Raw genomic sequence first — 23,440 nt, forward strand, 5'->3', positions numbered from 1 at the left:
CTGGTGTGACAATCAAGCTGCGCTCCATATTGCCTCAAATCCAGTGTATCATGAAAGAACCAATCATATTGAAGTTGACTGTCATTTTATTCGTGAGAAAATTCAAGAGAACTTGATTTCCACTGCTTACGTGAAGACAGGAGAGAAACTAGCTGATTTGTTCACTAAAGCATTGAATGGTACTCGAATTGGTTACCTTTATAACAAGCTGGGCATGATCAACACATATGCTCCAGTTTGAGGGGGAGTGTTATAGAATGAATCTAGACACTTATTATAGGATGAATCTAGACACTTATTATAGAATGAATGTAGACTCTTTCTTAGTAGTGTACATAAATAGCAGATTTGTAGGAATCTCTTTTATTTCTTTCCTTAGTTAGCATATGATGTACATGTATTTATATTGCTCACCTCTTGGAATGAGAACACAAGTTATTCTTTCTATTTCGTTCACAGTTTTCATTCTGTTATTTGGAAGATAATCAAACTCTCTCTCTTCTCTCTAAATTCATCTCGGTTTACCAGCTCGAGTGGACTGTTCAAGAGTAATTCCTTGCTTTACTCTTTAGGAACACTCAAGTTCTTTCCAAATTTATATCGCGAAGTACTGGAATTGTATCATTGATATCAGAACACTCTATTCTTAGACCAATCAATGGGGGATCAGAACACATGGATATAGGAATTGAGAAAAAAGGTCGATAATCTCAAAGGTTCCATGGATACTGTGGTCAGTTCTATTTTTGATTTGAGGCAGATGATGGATGCAAGGGTGGCGCAGGCTATGGAGGAAATCAGAAAAATGATATTAGGCAATTTGACCATGGAAGGTGATGCACAGTCGTCGGGAGAAGCCACAGTTGCAGATCAAGTTCCAGCAGTTGTGCAAACCAGGAATGACGATTACCAATTGCTAACTAGGGGTTATCAAGTTGAATTTCCAAAATTTAATGGAGAAGGGATGAAGGATTGGCTATACTAGTTTGAGCAATTCTTTGATGTCGATGGAACTCCTGAAAGTTCGAAGGTGAAACTTGCTTCTTGCAAACTTGAAGGCAGGGCCCTTCAATGGCACCAGTCTTTTATGAAGCATCGCATGACTGAGTGAATATCTTAGGTGCCTATATGCCAGATTTGGATCGGAATTGTTTGATGATCCTATAGGAGATCTGAAGGACTTTAGACAAGTGAGTTCAATGCAAGATTAAGTTGATCATTTTGATGAATTACTTACTAGAGTCGAGTTATCTGAAGATTATGTAGTCATTTGTTTCATCAGAGGGTTAAAATCTGAGATTGGACTGCCAGTTAAAATGTTAGGTCCTAGAACCCTAGCTAAGGCTATTAGTTTGGCTCGGATACAGGAGCAGACTTTAGTGGTGCAGAAGGAGGTCTTCACCTCTGCATCTATATTGCCTACTCCCAGAAACACTCCCAAATTTCCAAACTCATTAAACCAAAATATCCCCTATACCAAACCTAGTCTGTCGCACAAAGTTATTCCCACTCCTGTGGGAAATCCCAAAATAACATACAATAAACCCAAATTATTAACCCCTGCTGAGATGGAGGAAAGAAAGAGTAAGGGTTTATGCTTTAACTGTAATGAAAAATATACATTTGGGCATGTGTGCAAAAATAAGAGGCATTTATTCTACATGGAGGTAGAGGAACAACAGGATCTAGTTGAATTAGAAGAGGAGGTAATGTTGGATGCAACTGAACTTTTAACAATAATGGCCCAGGGGTTAGAAACAGATGAAGATGGATCCATTTTGCCTCTTGTGTCAATGCATGCTATAAGTGGAATTCATGATTTTAGAACTATGAGGGTGACAGTTTCTGTCAAAGTTAAGGTTGTACAGGTTCTTATTGATACTGGGAGCACACATAATTTTCTGGACATCAATATTGCCAACAAGCTGGGGTATTTGATGACTGCTATTGCTCCATTTAATGTATCAGTTGTTGATGGTAGCAAGGTGCAGAGCCATTACATTTGCAAGAACCTGGAGTGGAGGATGCAAGGAGTGGCTTTCAACTCAGAGATATTGATATTACCTATTAGAGGGTGTTGTATTGTGTTGGGCACCTAATGGTTAATCACCTTGGGTGATATCGTGTGGAATTTTAAGAAACTCAATATGGAGTTCAACTTTAATGGAAGAAAGGTATCTCTCAAAGGAATCCAACCTCATGCTGTGAAGGTGATTGCTTTAAGAAGAATGGACAAACTGTTAGCCAAACCTGTTGAGCTTTGCATGATTTCAATGGGACTATTTGCGCAAGAGAAGCAGACAATAGGAGCTAGCCTATGTGCTATGGGAGGAGAGGTTGTTGAGGATATGGATAACCAGGAATTGCAGGGGATACTGAAGAAGTACAATGATTTGTTTGAGACTCCTACTGAGCTACCACCTTCTAGAACTCATGATCACAAAATAGTTCCGAAGGAGGTAACTTCACCAGTGCACATTCGACCCTATAGATATCCTGCGGTTCAGAATGATGAAATAGAGAAGATGGTGGATGAGATGTTAGCTACTGGTATTATCAGAAGCAGTACTAGTCCTTATTCTTCACCCATTGTAATGGTTAAAAAAAGAATGGGACCTGGAAGTTGTGTGTAGACTACAGGGAGCTGAACAATTGCACAATCAAAGACAAGTTTCTCATCCCAATCATTGAAGAATTACTGAATAAATTGCATGGAGCAAGGTACTTTTCCAAGTTGGACCTTAGGTCTGGCTACTATCAAATTAGGATGTTTGAAGCTGATATACACAAAACTGCATTTAGAACACATCATGGCCATTATGAATTCCTAGTTATGCCTTTTGGTTTAACTAATAAACCTTTCACATTTCAAAGCCTCATGAACCATATATTGCACATTCACCTTAGGAAATTCATCTTAGTTTTCTTTGATGATATACTTATCTACAGTTCTTCATGGTCTGATCACTTAAAGCATTTAGAAGCTACTTTTGATATTTTGAGAACCAATACACTATATGTGAAGAAGAGCAAGTGTGATTTTGGGGTGACAAAGATAGATTATTTAGGTCATGTTATTTCTGAGGAGGGGGTGTCCATGGATAGGCTCAAAGTGGAAGTTGTCCTAAGCTGGCCTCAACCAAACACAATCAAAGCACTAAGGGAATTTCTTGGGTTGACTGGCTACTATATAAGGTTTATTCAAGACTATGATACCATTTGCTAGGCCCCTTCATGATTTGGTTAAAAAGGAAAATTTTCAGTGGAATCAAAGTGCTATTGCAAGTTTTGAGAAACTGAATGCAGCCTTAACTACTGCCCCTGTGCTGGCTTTGATTGACTTCTCCAAAGAGTTCACTATTGAGACTGATGCCTCAGGAGAAGGTATTGGGGATGTTCTGATACAAGAAGGCAAACCTATAGCCTTCTTCAGTAAAGGTTTATCAGACAAAAACAAGGCTCTATCTGTTTATGAAAGAGAGTTGCTAGCATTGGTCACTGTTGTACAAAAATGGAGACCTTATTTGTTAGGTCTACTTCAACATTAAAACTGATCATCATAGCCTTAAGTATTTACTTGAGCAAAGAATCACCACACCTTGCCAACAAAAGTGGTTGGTCAAACTGATGGGCTATGATTACACTATACTATACAAAAAGGGGAAGGAGAATTTGGCTGCATATGCACTTTCCAGAAGAGGTGATACAGTGCAGCTCTTCAGTATCTATGGCCTTCAATCAACAGTATTGGAGGAAGTCAAACAATCTTGGAACAAGGATCCTCACCTGCTCAAACTCATTCAGCAAATCCAACCATCTAAAAGTCCTAAAACTTACTACCTGTATCAGTCTGGTATATTGAGCAGAAAAAGGGAGGATGATGGTGGGTTCTGATGCTGCTGTGAGAAGAAAGTTGATAGCCTATTTCCATGAGAGTTCTGCGGGTGGTCCTTCAGGGATCAGTGCAACCTTGAACAGGCTGAGACAGGAATTCTATTGGAAGAAAATGAGACAAGATATTTACTCGTTTGTAAGGGAATGTGACACATGCCAGAGATGCAAGGGTGAGAATACAGCCTACCCTGGTCTACTACAGCCCCTCCCAATTCCTGATTAAGTATGGCAGGACATCTCAATGGATTTTATTGAAGGTTTACCAAAAGCTGCTGGCAAAGAAGTCATATATGTGGTGTTGCATAGGCTTAGTAAATCAGCACATTTCCTAGCACTTAAACACTCATACACTGCCTTAGATGTGGCTCAACTTTTCATGGACGAAATCTTTAAGCTCCATGGGATGCCTAAGTCCATAGTGTCAGATAAAGATACCATATTCATCAGCAAATTCTGGAAGGAATTATTCAGCCTGCAGAAAGTGTCTCTCCTCACTTCCACTACCTATCACCCACAAACAGATGGACAAACTGAGGTATTAAATCGATGCTTAGAGTGTTATTTGAGATGCATGACATTTGACAAGCCTAAAGACTGGCCTCACTGGTTAACCTTAGCTGAATGGTGGTACAGCACTTCATACCACTCCTCTATTCATACTACCCCTTATGAAGTGGTTTATGGACATAAGCCTCCACCCTTATTACCATATTTGCCTTTTGACTCTCAAGATTTGGTGGACAGAAGTTTACAAGCAAGGGAAGCCACCATTAGACTTTTGAAGCTCCACTTGGGGCAAGCTCAGAATAGAATGAAGGTTCAGGCTGACAAACACAGAACTGATAGAGTTTTTTCAGTTGGTGATTGGGTCTATGTCAAGTTGCAACCATACATGAAGCTATCCTTAAGAGATCATTCACACCAGAAGCTCTCAGCAAAGTTTTTTGGTCCCTTCCAGATAATTGCCCGAGTTGGTTTAGTAGCCTATACATTGGCTCTACCTACTGAGTCAAAGATACATCCTACATTCCATATCTCACAACTCAAGAAAAAGTTAGGCTCTCATGTGGCATCTGTGACACTTCCAACAGTCCATACAGACTCGGGCCACCTCCTTTTAGCCCCTGAAGCAATCATGGATCGACGTCTAGTCAAAAGGAGGGGCAAACCTGCCACCCAAGTTTTAGTTAAATGGCTGAATGCTGCTCCAGAAGACAGTTTATGGATGGATTTGCTAGAGTTTCAGAAGCAGTTTCCACATTTCACTCCTTGAGGACAAGGATTGTTTTGAAGAGCGTGGTATTGATATGATCCAATTAAGTCACCTTCCATTTCTGTTGATTGTAATCGATTTTAATTAGTAAAATTAGCTAATGTTAGTTGCTAAGCTGGCTCAATTAGTTAGGAGGTTGTTAGAGGGTAGTTAGAGCACATGTTATGCACATGGGTCCGGAAATTAGTTACAACTAATTTCCCGCCCAAACTACTCTTCCTTTATTAGCTAACCTAGACTTAATTTGTATTCATTCTGTTTTTTTTGGAAGATAATCAATAAAATCTCTCTTCTCTCTAAATTCATCTGGGTTTACCAGCTCGAGTGGACTGTTCAAGAGTAATTCCTTGCTTTACTCTTTAGGAACACTCAAGTTCTTTCCAAATTTGTATCGCGAAGTACTGGAATTGTATCAGTATCTTCACTTGCGAAGTTAAATAAAGATCCAAGAGTTGAGTTGCAAAAGACCCATGAATGAGCTAAAACTGCTTTAGCTACCAATTTTGTTTATTGGTCTTTTTATATATGTTTTGGATATTTGCCAAGCTGCTAGTAATTGGGAGAAGAGGGTGATTTTCTGGCGTACGTAATCAACAGAAAAGGATGTAAAAGAACGATTAACGTCATTGATGAATGAGTAAACGATTTATAAAAGAAAATGATAGGTAGCAAAACATAAGCTTTGCAATATAATGATGCATAAATAGTCTTAAAATCAGTTATACAAAGCATTGGGGAAAACATCCTTTATACAAAGCACGTGATCGATCATCAAAATCTCCAACTGCTGAGCTCTCTATTCTCTTCCTCCTGCTTTTCTCTTATACAAAGTTCCTCTAAATAAAGCATGAAATAATATAAGGGAAAGGAAAAAGAGAAGAAAAAAGCGAGAGACAAAAAGATGAATACTAGAGCCAAGAATGAAACAGTGCACAGGCCTACCCAACGTATCTATCTATTAGCAGTATTTCCATCGGCACTTGCGTTGGATTTGACGAAGGCATTGGTCAGAGTTGATGCGAAAAAATGTAATTATCTCTATTCTCTGCGCCCCAAATTTCACTACTCGACGACTTTCCATACTAGTCTGACCACAAAATTCCAACAGCCACCACTGATTTTAACATCTGTGGAGGGGTGCGGCATAAATGTCCAGCGGTTGGTAACTCAAACGGTCATTATGAGGCAATGGTCCTTCCTGAGAATTTTAAAAACAGATTGTTATGTGCATTATAATTACAAGAATCAAAACCAAGACACCTGATAAAAATGTGGATGACAGTATAAGGTTGCCAGCTCAAATATTCACAAGAAAGAGCCCCCGAAAGCAGCAACATAATAACAGCATGTGCTAAGCTATTGTAAAGTCTTCCACTTTGAAAGGGCTAATTCTCCGTAATGCAAATTGAAAGAATATTTTAAATAAAATAACAGCAGACATTTAACCGGGGTGCAATGTACACATTCTATATGATCCCTATCTTCACGCTTCTAAGGCAGTAAAGAACTAGTATTATTGCTGTTATGGAAAATGGTTGTTATAAAGACTTCACATAATAACTGGAACATATATATGAAGATGAGAATATTACCTCCTCCATGTTTATTTGAAGAGGCTTCACAAAATCTTCAAACATGGTAGGGCTTAACCCTCTAATTTTGTCCTCTACTTCCTGAAGAAGAACCAGCAGAGGATGTCAACAGAAACAAGGATGCAAACAAAAGATGCTGACAAGTCAAAAATAAAAACTGAAAGTACATCCCAGATTTTGATGAAAAAAATAAAGCGTAGATTAGTATGCCAGACAAGAAGTTATAAAATAGAAAAGAAGTCCACAAGTAGGCACTAAGATAAAATTAAAGAATATATACGGGTTTTACCACTCAGATAGTACGCCCAAATAATGCAGTCAGAGAATAAGAATTAAAATGTCCAATGTTCTCCCTGGAATGCAAACTACCATTTTCCTGAATGAGCCAATCCAATTAGGAATCTCGGTAATGCGGAAACAAAATGAAAACTGAGGTTTGTTTAAAACAGTTAATCAGTATGGTGTTTACCACTGTTAAACATCATTAGAGGCATGTCTGCTAGGCATTTTAAAATTTTCCGTCCAAGTCTCAAATTTTAATATCCATCTTGAATTTACCACTGTTTGACAGAGCTTGAGGAGCGACGATGGAATAAATTTAAATTGGCACGTATGTTTAAGTATCTGTTTAACAATAAGCTCCTTTTGTTCCGTAAGACCGCAACATCCTCTTCTTGCAATCTATAAAGAAGATCCTCTTTAGTACTGTGAATGCTCTAGCACTTGATCTCTCCTACTTTTAGCAAGATATAAAGGAACCATCTCTTTCGACGTTCTAAACTATATCTTTCTGAACCAAATAAGTTAACGATTCCTTTAAAATAGGCTGAGTGTGCATTTGGTGTATATACATATATATCTCTTATTTGATTTAAGTCAGCCACATTAGGTATTACATAGCTCTTTGATCTGCTAGTTCTATTATAGCATATACTGGTCCAATTACAACATGTTTTCTAAGATTTTCTATGCCAGATTTCTTTGTCAAAATATAACATACATACAGTTTATAATAGGTTTTTTTCAATAAAATAGTTCACGATAGGTTGTTTTTGGAGCTTCTAAGCATGAAGAATATTCTAGCTGAAACCAGATTTAGCATATTGTTATCAACACCAGAAATAATCCATAAATTATCTCCCCAAATTACCACGTGTCGATGAGTCGACTAGGACTTTATCATGAGGTAACATGAAATACGTTTTCCTCTACTTGCGGTACAAATCTATATGCACTTCCAAGTCCCGTCAAATTTTCGTGTCTCAAGTAGGAAATAAATTAACTCCGACTTTTTCTACCAGATATTTCAATCCTCTAATCTAACATTTCAACCCCGAAAGCAACAATCACATCATAAGACACTCGAACCACAACGAAAAACATAGTCAAAAATTTATCAAAGTACCTTCTGGTTGTTCGAGTACTCATACTAGTACATATATTTTTTGTTTAGGCTTTTCGATGCATTATACATTCTATTCCTGGTCAAGACTCCTTGTGCTTGCATTAAAGACCTACTTTTCCATGCCATGAACATCTTATAGTGCTATAGTGATCTACTCCCTCTGTCCCAATATATGTGGCGGTGTTTGACACGGCACGGAGTTTAAAAAACAAAAGAAGACTTTTGAAACTTGTGATCTAAAACGAACCATAGATATTTGTGTGGCTTTAAATCAATTCATTAAGGGAAAATTAGGAATTCTAAAGATAAATTGTTTCTTAATAAGTAAAGGCGACTTTCTTTTTGGACTGACTAAAAAGGAAAGAGTACCACATAACTTGGGATGGAGGGAAAATTAATTCTCACAAACTATTCTCGTTTAGGGAATGCCATTCCGGCTTATAAAGAAACTTCAAAATATTTAGGTGTGATTTCACGCGTCAATCCACTTGCTGGCTCCTATAAAATTTTGTCACAATGTTTCTAACTTTATATGTTCTTTTTCATTATTTTGAGAGCTATTCCTGGAAAGATGTTTTAAAGTTCAGATATATCAAGCATTTCAGTAACTTTTTGAAGGAAAGGCCTGAACTATTCACAAAAATCAGATGGCATGTAACAACTCATACAATTGAATAGGTGGGGAAACAGGTACATAACATGCAGTAGATACTCTATACGATGCATAATAATTGAGAAGAAAGCAAAACAAGTGCACGTGGTATGGAAAATATTGATTGTTGCGAGGAGATTGAGAATTGATTTGCAAAAAGCAGGTACATAAATATACTTCGATTTCTAATCAAATATACACTTAACATAGTAGAGAATATAACTGCAGGTTTATCATACCAATCCAGTTATCCTCGAGTGTTCAAGAAGCTCATTGGAAATTAAATCCAGTATATGCCTGTTGGCCATCAATCCCCTCATTGCAAGTTCTTCTGTCTCATCAATATACTGTGATAGCAATTAAGTTATATTATTGCGAAAAAGCAGAATAAGAACTGCTGGTAACAGATGCATAATTCAAACTTGTATCACAAAACTAAATAAGCTTGCTATCTTCCTTATGGATTTGTAGTAATCCCCAGAATTCAAATCTTTTGTAGCAGTTAATAATACTTTGATGGGAATAGGCTGATACTACTAAAGGTGGACCAAAAGCTTTGATATGCACGACACCAATAAGCGATAAAGTGAATACAAACAAAAAGGAAAAGGAAAACCAGAGTAAAGTTTGTAATAGAAGTACCACAGTTCTTAAGCAGTTGGACGAGTTTTCCACAAGTTATTACCAAAGAACACAGGAAGGAGGCCCATGACACTGTAACTTTTTAAAGAACTTGCATGTATAATCAAGAAGCTCGGATTGATTCCGTTTCTTTTCCTTTTTTTATTGGTGTTGGGAGACTCGGGTAGTGGCTGGTTGCATACACCTTGGACGGGTTTTAAGTTGCTGATGCATTTAACAAGTGGAACGTGTAGCATAACCACAAGCAAATAGTCATATATTGAAAGATTAGCAATATGGAAACAAAACCATTTCTCCTGTCCGAAATAACAAATGTAACCATAAAAGAAAGGAAAATTTTAGTTACCCTTGTCAATTCACGAGTAAATAGCTCAGAAACTTCAACTGTCATATTAGCAGGAATTATATGAGGATCATCCCACTGAATCATCAAGAGGAGTAAACAGGTAAGTGAAACGAGAATATGTTGTAAAAAATAAAAAATCAAGCATTAAATTGAGCCAGTTCATGTTCCACGAAAGAATTATACCTTATATTTTATAATCTCACCATCAGGACTGTCAGGCCGATCACCCAATCCTAATCTCTTTGTCAAAGCAGTAAGGCCCAACCTGGAGTTTCTAGGACTTATCACCATTTCCCGAGCAATCTGGCATAGATGCCGTATAAATTTGAGTTGACATCAATTAGATACTAAAAAGTTGTTTCTTTTCACCTCCCCCACTACTAATACTAGCACAAGCATTAGCAAATCTAGCATGTATAAAAGCAAAGAAGCTTGAATGCGGGTATTCACACACACACACACACACACACACACACACACACACATATATATATATATATATATATTTGTACTAACATATGGAGGCATGCAGGTATTTGTCTAAATGTATGTAGATGGGCAGCAAAGATTTTGTTTTGTTGTAATTTTTCTCAATACCTTTAATTATACCTTCCTCCACACCTCAAGAATATTCGTTAACGATAAAACTGTATTACTCCACCACCCTATAGTTATCGCTCCCACCACAACCCAAAAGAGGAAAACACAGTAAAATCAAGAGTACTTGCTCTGTCGCTGCTTGAATGCTGCAACAGCTGAAGAAATGTGGTCTACCTTTGTAATCTTTTCTAGATCATCTATTCCTCCATCAGTAATGTCATCACCAAATATAATACGTTCAGCACAGCGCCCTCCATGAGCTACTACCATTTGCATTTTCATGTAGCCAAAGGTTGTATAACCTTGATCAACCACATCTTCTCTAGGGTAGAAAACAGATATCGCAGTTTCCTGCTCATTCAAACGAGTAATAGTTCTGAATCAACAAAAGCCGGATTGAATATAACATAACTCATGTTCATGTAAAACATAATACCTTGCCACCAGGTAGAAGCTGAGAAAAAGCATGCCAATCAAATTGAGGGAACAAGTGCGCCAAGACAATGTGACCAGCTTCATGGACTGCCAACAATCGTCTTTTTTCACGAGATACCTATTACAAGATTTTAAATGATCACAACAATAAACTGATACATCATGTCTCTCGTCTAGGAGCAACAGGGAAAGATTGCATACACTCTGCTCACACTTCTGCTGCTCTTCCTCTGTCAGGAGCACACCCATACCCTCAAGCAATTGCTTGTCCAAAACATCAATAATATCCTTCTGGCCAATCTTAGAATGTCCTTTCCTTACCTGCGTGTAAAATTTGATTACTTAAGCAAATACCCTCGAGAAATGGAAAACCAGAAAACATTTTCAGTCATACCGAAGATTAATGATGGCATAGTTAGCATATATCAAGTAAATTTTCAAGTTTTAATTATTTTAATCAGTTCTCAAAGTCTGGAAACTTTGGTGTACTGCTTGACATAGATATGCGATAAAGGAGTTAAGTTGGAGAGTAGGCCATGCATGCAATTTAAGTTATATCTGTTCAATTCTGGGGTTTGTAATTTGCCCCTATCTAGATAAATTTATTGTTGAGATTGGTGATTCTTAAAAAGCACTTGTTTGCTTGTTTACTCTCACATGTGGTGACAGCTCTTATATTTAACTTCTGATTTTGGTTAATTTCCCTGGCATCTGCTCCACAACTTTCAGTCACAGCCACCTAAGTTTGCCATATTTTACTCTGTTCTTAGAATATTATATGCTATCCTATCCACCCTCTAATTTTTTTTTTTAAAATAATACTGTGAAGTCAACCGCTACAGCAAAAAGCTAATTACATGATCTCAAATCCGCCAATCTACTGTTTCTATGAAAAGAAATGCATGGTGTGCTCTCAAGTCTCCATGGTAATAATGTGATTTTTAAGTCAATTGCCAATAACTTGCCAACATTGATTTAGGAAAACAATACTAGTCGAGGAAACAATAGATCAATAGATATTATGAAGCACCAACAGTGATTACAGAAGTTTCTGGGTCAAAATACAAAGAACAAACTTACAGACATTATTCCAGCTTCATTGACTAGATTTCTTATGTCTGCTCCAGAATATCCAACTGTACGAAAGACAAGCTGCAACACCGCAAAGGAAAACAATTCAATCAAATTCCTAAACCTGAGCCTCAACATCAGGGGCTCCAAATGGAGGGTTTCATCAGTATACATCAAGTAATAAGAAAAGAAGTCCATTGTCTTCCCACACTAGGTATAAGAAAAGGAAACAACTGCCTTTTGGCCTGTGAAGTAGTAGGGTTGCTCCTGACCCCTTCAAAATAGGCAGTATATAATGTGAAAGTAATTTTTTGTTCAAAGAAATCAAATGAGATGAAGAAATTCCAAGCTAGTAACAAGAACGAGTAAAGCAAGCAATTTACTTTCTCAAAGTCAACATCCTCTGAAAGCTGCTTCCCAGCACTGTGAACTCCAAAAATTTGCACTCGTTGCTTTGCATCTGGTAAACCAATATACACCCGTCTGTCAATACGTCCAGGGCGGACAAATTCTAAGTCGAGTTCATCTGGCCGATTGGTAGCACAGATGAATATGACAGCTTGTCTTAGTGAAAACCTATCAACACCAGTTTTTTCTTTCCTGCACAAACAAATCCAATATTATCTTGTGCAAAACAAAACAAGAACATAGGAGGGCAAAGTGGCTTTGCCTTCAGTACTTCTAGAATATTAGCATAACGTTTTTTGGTATGTATATTACTGTAACCTTCTAGCTCTGGCAGTGTACTACAACAACAATAACAACCACCCAGTGGAATCCCACAAGTGGGGGTCTGGGAGGGTAGTGTGTATGCAGGCCTTATCCCTACTCTGGCAGTGTACTAGTAGATAAACATATAAACCAAAATTACATCACAGAAGCTTTGATGTTTTTTCCCGAACAAGTGGAGATGGGGTGGGGCCAGTAGCTCACCCTACGGGATCGCAATCCTTTGTCCCGGGGCCAATCTCTGTCCAACCCGAGGAAACCATTACATGCCTTAGAAGATGCAAGCAGCATATGTGCCATGTCTTTCCCTTCTTTTGATAAAGCAATAAATTTCATTAACGAAGGGCATAAAAGGCCCGTATACTAGTACACCAAAAAGTAGAAACCTTACGAAAAGATAGGAAACACGCAATCTTCTATATATATGGGAACCTTGTGGGTGCACCAAAAAGCAATAAGGGATAAGAGACCATTCCTCATCATTTTCTACTCCTTCAAAAGCTCTCGCATTTCTCTCTTTCCAAACGGTCCACATAAGTGCAAGTGATGTCAGCATACTAATTAAACTGTTAGGTGTTGCAAGTTAGTCAATTGCCAAGATACTAATTTCAACTCATATTTGTTTATAGTTTGACAAAACTCCAAGTTCAAAAGATTTTTTGTTTTATCATATCAGAAAACTCATGACTCAATGGCAAAAGATTTCACTGTCCAGAGACTTTAGACAGTGTAGGGAAGAAGCGCGGAAAAATTCATGATGAGAAGGGGAAAATGTTCTTTAGAACCCATATCCAGCACTGCAGAATAAGATTCTATATCAGATCTCATCAAAAGCAGCAGATCATACTGCTCTCTAATATGAAATTTTCTTTGCAAAGAAGAGTGTTATATCCATGGAGTGAAACTAAGATACTCACTCCCCATCAAGCTGAGCAATCAGAGCCTCAAATGTTGCTTTCCTGCGCGGATCATTTCTTGCATGCCTTCCAGCAATAGCATCAATCTCATCTATAAATATAAAAGCTGGAGCCTACAAAGAGGATAACAGAACGTAAATTTTATCCCCTTGAATTAGCACGAGTACATCGTGCGAGGCAGGGGAGGGGAGGGAGGGAGGGGGCAGAAATCAAATCATAGTGAGAATTCTCAAGAGAAGTGACAGGTCCTATTACTTGAAGGCTAATGACATCAGAAAAACATATTTCATTAACAGTATAACATTAGGGCATGATTTCTTTGTCCAATGATGGAGATTTTATCATCAGAATCGAAGCCAGCAACACAGTATGTTAAAAAATTTGTTAGTTACTTCATCCACAGTAATTCAACCAAGCCTCAAGACCTGTTAGTTCGTGTATGGTGCAAATAGTGAAGCCAAGAGGTTACATTAACATGCATTTAAAGGAGCGTAACAGTTTTAAAGTAACTTCTGCATTGACCTCATCATAAAAGCACAGACTTCATCATAAAAGCACACTTGATAAAATGAGCTTCAGATTTTTAGTTAGACTGAACATCTTGTTATTGCTTTAGAAGCTTCTTTGGAGATTACATTCATGTCACCAGTAGGTTAAGATTTACAAGAAAGGTTATAACTTAAACAGTGACCAAGCTCCCCTCCCTCTCTCCAACTTGTTTTAGACTGGTGATCCAGTGGCTGTTTCGGTGCAGAGATCATGTGAGGAAAATTTGTTACTCTGAGGAACATTCTCATCCCTATACGTCAATATTGTAACTAGAAGAAATAAACTCACATTTCTCCTAGCAATAGAAAACATTTCATTGATTCGTGCAGCACCACTTTTTTCACTATCAGTGAACTCTGCACCAGAAGCAAATACAAAAGGCATCCCACTTTCCTTTGCAAGTGTCCGAGCGAACAATGTTTTGCCTGTTCCAGGAGGCCCAGACAGAAGCACACCCTGCCATGCATTAAAATGAATCAAACTGAAAAAGATTTGCATAATACATAGTTTTAGTAAGTCTTGAAAAGATTGTATGAGTTTACCCGCACAAATTTGACATCTTTCTCATAATATTGCATTGGATTTCCCATATAAATCATCAATTCATCCAAAAGATCCCAAACATCTCCTCCCAATACTATTTCTTTATACATCGATTTCGTCTCACCAACTTCTCCAATTGGCTAAGTAGGCAAGGGAATAGGAGTTAAAAGGGGACTGGTATATAAAACAAATTCAGAAAAATAAAAGAGGCAGGTATTAGATTAGATCCAATAGAGATGAAAAGATACCAAAATAAAATTTTCAGCATAAGCCATATCGAAAAGTTGATTATATTTCTTATAGAGGAGGCGCTTTGTCGTGATGTGCAGAAGCATCATAGATTCTCTTATAAACCACAAAATCAGTATGCCAGGCAATAAAGCAAAAAGAACTTTGAGAAAGTAATGAATTTGCCGCTTCTGAAGTAGATCTACTTCAGCTCCAGAACTTGATATCATCTCAAATAAGAAAGGATCTAGTGGAATATCAACCTGAAAAGGAGGAGAATACATTAACCAGTAAATAGGTCGGTTCAGGAACAGTAATGAATTTATTCTACAAAAGATATATATCTTACGCACAATATATTCAAGTGGGAATCCTTCTTTCATTGTGACAAACACTCTCTTCAGATCCTCCGTGAATACTATAGCAGCCACCTGCGGATATTAAGTTAGCAAATCTAATAGAAAGTGAATCCATATCTACGTCAAGATAATGCATTAGTTTGATTCCACCTGAACCAAAGAATTACAGTCTCCAGCCAGAATTCAAGCAAAGGCAAATATTTGTTTCACAAATATAACTTTTGCTATTTTCCCTTATAACATCATTCAAAAGAATGAAGAATGGGGTGGCATCACTACTTGAAGTACAATTCCCTTATAACATCATTCATGAATAACGCTTTATGACTTAGAAGTATCCAACATTTATGTCCACTTGAAAGCATTAGAACATAAAGGGACAACCATATCCGAGTATGAAGAAACACGGAACAGAGAAAGCGGAATAATTACCTCAGAAGTATCAAGCTTCTGAAGAAAATAGGTATAAGGAAGTTTAGGACGATATCTCCACCATCTTTTGGAGATCCACAATGCCCTGGCTCCTTGGGTTTCTCTCGTCTTCTCAACCACATCTTTGCGAAGGCTGTTCTCAACTTCCTTCATGTCAAATTCAACCACATACCTTGAATTTACTGAATCTAATTGTTCTGCTATCTTCTCCTCTCTAAGAATTTCGTGCCATGCTTGAAGCCTTTCACGCCATGTTCCACTCATATCCTGATTTTCAGCTGCAAAAACAACAGGAAAAGAAATGCTTCAAACGGCAACTAAGATGATCTGGATTCACCCAGGCAACTGAAAAAACACAATTCACTCTAATTGTTCATTGAAGTCTAAAAGATTATTCTGGGAATCTCAAGAATTTAATCTGATCAGTTCTAACATAATAAGTTCTGAACTTAACTCTACTTACTACACCTCTGCTTGACAAACTTACCTAAAAGTTTAGGAGTGGTATCATGTAAAACATATAAAAAAAAAACCTTAGCACCATGTTATTTATGCATTTTACTACAAAGTATTAGATACGTATTTAACCAAAATTAGCTCGGCTTTGCTGGAGGAAGACCCAGGCATAACCTACAATGTTCAATCCAGCTCCTTGAAATTACCTTAATCTGGATGCACCCAAAAGTGAATTTAGATTTCTATGTGATATGGTGAACCAGAAAATTGACAGTAAGTACATCTCTTATGTTTGATAAGGTAGTAAGTACATCTCTTATTATATGTTCATTTATATTTGATGAGGCCATTTGATATAAATTTTCCTCATTTTATGATGTATGATTCCTTCCGCAGTAACTGATAATCTCAAAGAAAATTAGAAGAAAAATCAGGAGCCTCGGGGCAAGGTAGCCTCTACCACAGCCCGAGGTGATAACGGGGCTAACGCCTCAATAGGTGAGGCATTCGCCCCTCATGCACGCTTTACACCTTGACTCTTTTCCCTTATGCCCTGTGCGCGCTTTTACACCTTGGAATGCATTGATTTTATTGTACACTCTGAAACATATACGTTTAAATTATTTTCCAAGTTTCCAGGTTGTTTTCATATTTTAATATACTTTTATTGTTTAAACTAATTTTCATATTAAAAGTTCAAAATCCGTGGGACTTATGTCCCATGCCTTGAGATTTACACCCCACCCCATAATAGATCAAATGCTCCGCGCAGCACCTCTACCTTTAAAAATACTGAAACACCCCCACCCCCCACTCCCCGAAAAAAAAAGAACAATCCACCAGTTTAAAAGTTCACTAATATTTTGGGGAGTGAAAAAGTAGAAAGAACAAGATTGCAGAGTGCAGCTTATTCATTTTGAAGTAAAATAAAGTCAAAGATACTGATATACTACTACACAATTCTTCTCATTGTTCATTGAACAGGAAACCATCAAGAAGGTTCTTCTTTCATCCTATATAAGACATAAAAAGAATATATAGGAAACTACATAACTATGTTGCTAGCATACGACCTATACATTTCCAGTGAGGAACTAGAATAGCTTATGATACTGTTATTATCATTTGCACCTCCTTTTGAAGAGGGAAGGATAATTAAGTACTTACAACATTATGCAAGCGTAATAACAAAACTCACCTGAAATTCCAAGATTCTCTTTCAGAGCCTCTTTATCCTCTACTCTCAATCTAGTATCACGCTCTATCACCTCTTTCATATTATGACTGCCAGTGTCATCTTCCCAAGCATCTTCACCAATGTAGGAACTGTCATGAATAAGAGTTCCATCTGCTGCTTCAATGAACTTCTTTAACTTTAGACCTTTGGGGGTAGTCTTCCTCCACAGACCTTTCTTGAATCTATAAGAATAAATGTCCAAGAACGGAGTTGAGAGATCAAAAAATATCTTCAAGCACCAATGGATCAAGTAACAACATATATTTGCATAAGGTGATCCAGGTAAATGTGTCCTCCTATAACATAAACTGCATTGAGTTGAATATCTTATAATGGTCCAGATCAAACTACTAGTCTAGACTTTTTTGTTGGGTTTTGTCCCCATTTTAACAAAAGGTCACGTGCTCAAAGGGTTTTGTTGCTTAATCATGTGCTCAATTGTGCTTATTAGTTGTTTAGCCCAAATTAATGGTATTTAGGAACCTTATCGAAATGAAAAGGGAAATTAAGGTTGGACCGAGGTTAGGCAATCTATGGTCTCGTTAGATGGGACTTCTATTTAGAGATTTTATGCATTTAGTGGACACACTAAAAAGCACCCGAGACAATCCTTTATGGTTAAGCTTAATATGTCCTAATTGAGTGATTTCACATAGACATGCTTGGATTACGTGGTTAGGATAGTCCTGTAGACTGATCGAAAAATGGGCTAGGTAATTTAATCTCATGTTAATATTTCGACCGAATAGTAATAGACCTATCAAATGCGGTTGCTTAAGGAGTCTGTGTGAGTGATTTGCCAGCCTAGACCTCACTCCTCATTGTTAACCCTCACTCCTCATTGTTAACCCTCACTCCTCATTGTTAACTTCAAGTGCATGATCATTTTCCTGGCTTTTTCAATTGCTTACTTGTAGTTGTTTCTGGGTTTTTTTTCCTATAACCATGGTATATCCGGGCAGACTTGCGCACACCTCGACTAATTCCACGGGATATCTGCCACCTCCCACCAGCAACAGGTACTAGATAACTTTATCCGCCAAGGCTTGTTTCTACTTTTCTTTGATAAAATAATTGCTTGCTTCTACTCGTACTTCGTAGTTATAAGTAATTGCTAACTTCAAGTCGTAGTTTCTATTCAATAATTATTTTCAAGTCATATCCTCATGTTTGTGCCAAATTATGCTAGTTTAATCAAATTTCTAGTTCAAGTCACCCTGATCCCGTATGACCGATGTCCGAGGTGCATGCTCATTGATATATTTTAGAAATAGTACATTAGTAGTACTAGCAACAACAACAACAACAACAACAACAACAACAACAACAATAACATACCCGGTATAGTCTCACAAGTGGGGTCTATGGAGGGTAGTGAGCACGCAGTCTTACCCCTACCTTTATGCAGGTAAAGAGGCTATTTTCGATAGACCCTCGGCTCAAAGCTAGCATGCATAAACACAATAGTATAGAGGAAGACATGCAGTACATTAATAGTACTACCGCAAGAAATAATTACTATAGTTAAGTTATCAACTATAATTCATGGTGTTTTATTATGAATCATAATCCAAGGCCAATATTAACTCTTGGGCAGGGGTTCATAGGAGTGAGGTTTACCATATCCAATAAAAAAATATATGGAGTAGACCAGAGGTGTTGAAGCTGGAGGAGAAGGTGCTAGCTCAGTGCATATTTCCCACATCCCACAGTATGCTGATGACACCCTTATAACGTCTGAAGTTGACAGAAGACAACTTAGGTATCAGGGTGCAATTCTTATTGTCTTTGAAGCCATTTCTAGGCTCCACATAAATCTGGCCAAGTGTTCTCATTTTCTTGTAAATGAAGTTCTCATTGTAGAGGAATTGGCTAGGCTGTAGCATCAAGTATCTTCCAACTAATTATTTGGGTATACCTCTTATATTTAATGGAAGTTATTGGAAAGATAGTTGTCTTTGGGAGGTACCAGTATTGTCAAATGTGAAAAGCTCTAAAATGCACTCCAGCTTTATTGGGGTTTTAAGTGCAAAACTCAATTAAAGTGTGAGCTTTAGTAAAAAAAACGCAATGAAGGAAAAAAATACAAAATATATATGTAATTCAACAAAAAAGAAACAAATTCATTTTCCTTAACAGCTAATACACTTATTTGTTGATTATATAAGTTGTTTAGTGCCGCTTGATTCAAGATAGAACTCATGGGCAATGAGGAGTGCGCCTTAGTGCCTTCCCTTACACTGAAGTGCAGCTTAAGCGACGCAAATCACTCTCCCAAAGCTTTTCTGAGCTTCAGGGATTAAATGCGCTTTAAATGAGCCTCTGACGACACTGAGAAGTACACTTATCGTAATAAATAATGTTTTGGATGCTTTACCAACTTATGTGATGCCAGTTTCCCATATGCCCTTAAAAGTAGAGAAAGCCATAGTCAGACTATAAAAGTAATTCCTATTGGAAGGACATAAAGATAAGAAATATTTTCAATTGGTAAAATAGAAAATTGTCGGATTTAGCAAACAAGATGGTGGTTTGAGCATCACAAATCTAAGAATGCACAGCAAACGTTTCTTTTCAAGTGGTTGTCAAGATTCGATAAAAAAGAGGGGGGTGGTGATAGTAAAATATGGACAAGAAGGTTCATCGTGCAGAAAAGTAGTTTCAAGCTCTTATCAAGTGGATGTTGGAAGCACATCAAAAACCAACAGGAAGCCTTAAATTCAAGGTGGGAGATGGTACAATAATAGATTTTTGACATGATATGTTGGAAGTGGCACAACCTTAAAGGATTCGTTCCTATATTTCTTTAGCTTTGCTGCACAAGTGCCACGTTAGCACAGAGCAAGACACATTATGGCTGGGACATTTGCTTTAGAGGAGACTGTGATCATTCGGAACCTGAGAGGGTAAGACAGATATTAGACAGCCTGAGAATTCCTTGGTGTTAACTGAGTAGCCAATCCATATTCTGTGTGGGTAACAGATACAGTGCTATACAGCTTGGTGGCAGTTAAAATAGTAGGGATAGCTGGCCTCGGAAGAAGGTTTAGGAAATCAAAAGCTCCATATATGGTTGCTTGATTTACTGGGAGGCAGCCCACATGAAGCTGTGTTGACTGTTGACACAGGGAAACAAAAGAGAAATTAAGCTGTGTAACATATGCTTTATGTGTGAAAAGGGACTAGAAGATACAAGGCTTTTTTCATCCACTGTTCAGTAGGCTCATAAATGTGGAACCTTCTCCTTAACATCTTGGGGTTATGGGTCATGCTTGCTTCTCTAACGGATGTATACTGGTCCTGGCAAAACAAAGGCCTTAGGAAGGAGCAAAGGAGATTTGAGACGGTATCCCAGCTTGCATGATATGGGAAGAAAGAAGAAGTGATGGGTGTATTGAAGGAAAAGCTGAAACCATGCAGAGATTGAGGTATAAATTTTTTACCCTACTAGTCTTTTGGCTAATTTGAAGGATGTTTATGAATCAAGTTACTTGCAGGAAAAGCTGAAACCAAAGCTCTATGCAGGCATAATCTATTCCATATATTAGTTTGTTAATCAAGAAATCCCCGAGAGCCAATTGGCGCATGAATCGAAGCTCGGTAGATAATGTGCCCGCCTCTCTAACCTTCTCCACCCAAATACGAGGATTTTGTCTAAGGCAGTGTTCGAACCCGTGATGTGCGCCTAATCACACATCACGCGTCGCACTATTGCCATAAAACCAAAGCCCTGCGAGCCATAATTGGTTTTGTATATATTCTTATGTTTCGCCAACACTTCGTTGATGTTGGTTTTTTTTCTTTCATTAATAAAAGTTCTATTATCAAAAGATGAAGTATAATGTCAAGATGCATCTCAAACTGATCAAAACTCGACATCACATCATTTTATCTATAAGAAGATGAATCATGGAATGATCTCTCTGGATATCATCAAGTAATAGAGCTACCAAGTATTCTGTATTCATCATAACACAGTTAGTTGATTAGTGAAGTACTTAATGGTAGAATTCAAGTAATCCCATAAACAAAAATCCAATTTGTTGTTTTACTTTTACATTCTTAGGGATCTGTTTGAGCATTACGGATAAAAGGAATTATATTTACCTTTTGACATTTACAGGAGTAGGTTCAGGAATCAGTGCCTCCATGTATGCCTCTGTAAGTTCTTTTCGTTCCCTATTAATCATAGGAGCTCGAATGGCCATATGTATTTTTTGACAAGAAAATACCGTGAATATAACATAGATAATGAAGACGCCAACTCTCTTCGAATCCCATTTCTTGATGTCCTGACGGAACAAAAGAAAAAGGTAGGCATAATGTTAAAAGAGTTTATGTTCTATGCAGTGACGTGTAAAACATATTTTCAAAACCAGGTCACTTACAAAATGATAATTAGCCTAAGGTTAAAATTCTCCGATAGTGTAAATAAATCTTAACAATACCAATAAAATTGAAATTGTTCATCTATTTCAAGAGTAAATAATTGGACCCAACAAAAAATGTGAGGAGAAATGCTCAAGTTCACCTTCCAGGACTCGAATTTGTTCCAATTTAAGAATTCAGGAAACAACTCGGACTTAAAACGTTGGAGCTGAATTTGCCCCTTTTTGGCGGAGTCAACAGCTCGACCAGAAAATTCTGCGACTGTATTTTTAGCATCGTCAAAATCAAAACCGGTCTCTTTCTTCACAGAATCACCCAATTGCTTGACGAACCGTTCTGAACCGCGGCGAATGGACTGGGAAAGGCGCAGCCAAGAGAACCCTTCAGGATTATAATTATTATTATTATTATTATTATTATTATTAGTGTTCGCAGTAGAAGAAGCTGAAAATGTAGGTCTTTTCAATTTTCGTCGGCATTTGAAGGGTAATCTGAGAAAGAGGGGACTGACGACGAGTGGTTTGGAAGATAAATGTATTATTGGATTCGGCGGGTGAGAAGCTGTTGTGGTTAGATGCATGGAGAAGGTGGGGTGTAGAGAACCGTTCTGGAAGATAATGCTGACCCAAGGTGCAGTTTTCGGCTATGGAAGCTGGTCGGAGAACTGAAATTGTCTCCGCGAAGGGCTTGGGTTTTTTTAGAGGTTTATCTGATTGGTTTGTAAAACATTTTTTTCCAAGGCAGAATAGTTCGGATGTTTAGTTCTCCCTAAATTTCACGTCATCTTTAATATCTTTCTAACTTTTTTTTTTGTTGGTAAAAAGGCATATTATCATATTAGTTTTTTTTGGGTCAACGGATGAAATTATATTAATTTAAACGGTAACATTACAAGGAGCTTGTTGCAATACATTACAAAAGGTATAATCAAAAGTAGTACTATTCGTGGTGTTGACCATCCAAGTAGTAATAGTATTAGTAGAGACATGAGAGTTACTAATAATATAACATAGATTTCTAATGTTGCTAGATTGTTACAAGCGCTACTAGAAATTGTTTTTGTAGTTCCTAAGCCTTCTGCATCTTCTTGTATGAGCATCAAAATGGATGGCGATGGAGTCAAAAAGGTGATATTGTCAGATGGGGTCTTCCTTCTTCCTTGTTGGGCTAGAGCATGGACAACTTTGTTGCTCTCTCTAAAGCAGTGTCTGACTTGAGGATTCCCCGGTTTCTTCAGTAGGTACCTGCATTCATTCCAGTGTTTAAGTAAATGGGGTGGGTTTGTTCCAATAAATGAATGCTCTCAGAAGAGTCTGTTTCTATTCCAGGGGAATCAATTGTTTGTCTCAAACAATCTGGAGCCTTTGTTGGAGTGCTAGTAGTTCCATGTACGTATGATTATATCCAAATTGACATCCCACGAAGGCTAAGACACAATTTCCATTTGCATTTCGACATACTCCTCTGATGCCTCCACCTTTTGCTGCATTTGTAAAGGATCCATCTATATTGAGTTTGTAGTATCTAAGAGGGGGGTATGACATATGCATTGGACATGGTGCTTAATTTTTGAGTTAGTGACATGTGCCACTGTATGTTGGAGCTCTAAAGTTTTCATGAGGACCAAGTTGAGAGATAGTGTGTTAGTCAAGTTGTGGAAATTGTTAGAAAATGTATTCCCAGGTGGTCAT

At 37.6% G+C, this 23,440-nt stretch overlaps 1 protein-coding gene across 2 annotated transcripts; it reads right to left on the bottom strand.

Annotated features, from left to right (window-relative positions):
* Positions 1–5,848: 5,848 nt before the first annotated feature.
* On the bottom strand, positions 5,849–22,531 carry LOC107797813 (ATP-dependent zinc metalloprotease FTSH 12, chloroplastic). Of its 2 annotated transcripts, XR_012694310.1 has the most exons (20): positions 21,892–22,531; positions 21,468–21,652; positions 17,322–17,542; positions 15,668–15,945; positions 15,230–15,307; positions 14,897–15,139; positions 14,648–14,788; positions 14,394–14,561; positions 13,557–13,669; positions 12,294–12,510; positions 11,920–11,991; positions 11,041–11,160; positions 10,841–10,957; positions 10,579–10,755; positions 9,988–10,107; positions 9,805–9,879; positions 9,056–9,163; positions 6,760–6,840; positions 6,110–6,365; positions 5,849–6,003 (listed from the first exon to the last, which is right to left on the bottom strand). XR_012694310.1 is itself a non-coding variant. In XM_016620735.2 (19 exons), the coding sequence occupies exons 1-19, from the start codon at positions 22,327–22,329 to the stop codon at positions 6,288–6,290; spliced, it is 3,030 nt and encodes a 1,009-aa protein (XP_016476221.1). In that variant the 5' UTR covers positions 22,330–22,531; the 3' UTR covers positions 5,849–6,287. The 2 variants fall into 2 exon arrangements, 1 of the variants encoding a protein (XP_016476221.1); XM_016620735.2 differs by having other exon boundaries at positions 5,849–6,365.
* Between the last annotated feature and the right edge of the window lie 909 nt (positions 22,532–23,440).

This window comes from Nicotiana tabacum, chromosome 8 (assembly GCF_000715075.1).
Source record: "Nicotiana tabacum cultivar K326 chromosome 8, ASM71507v2, whole genome shotgun sequence".
Lineage (NCBI taxonomy): Eukaryota > Viridiplantae > Streptophyta > Magnoliopsida > Solanales > Solanaceae > Nicotiana > Nicotiana tabacum.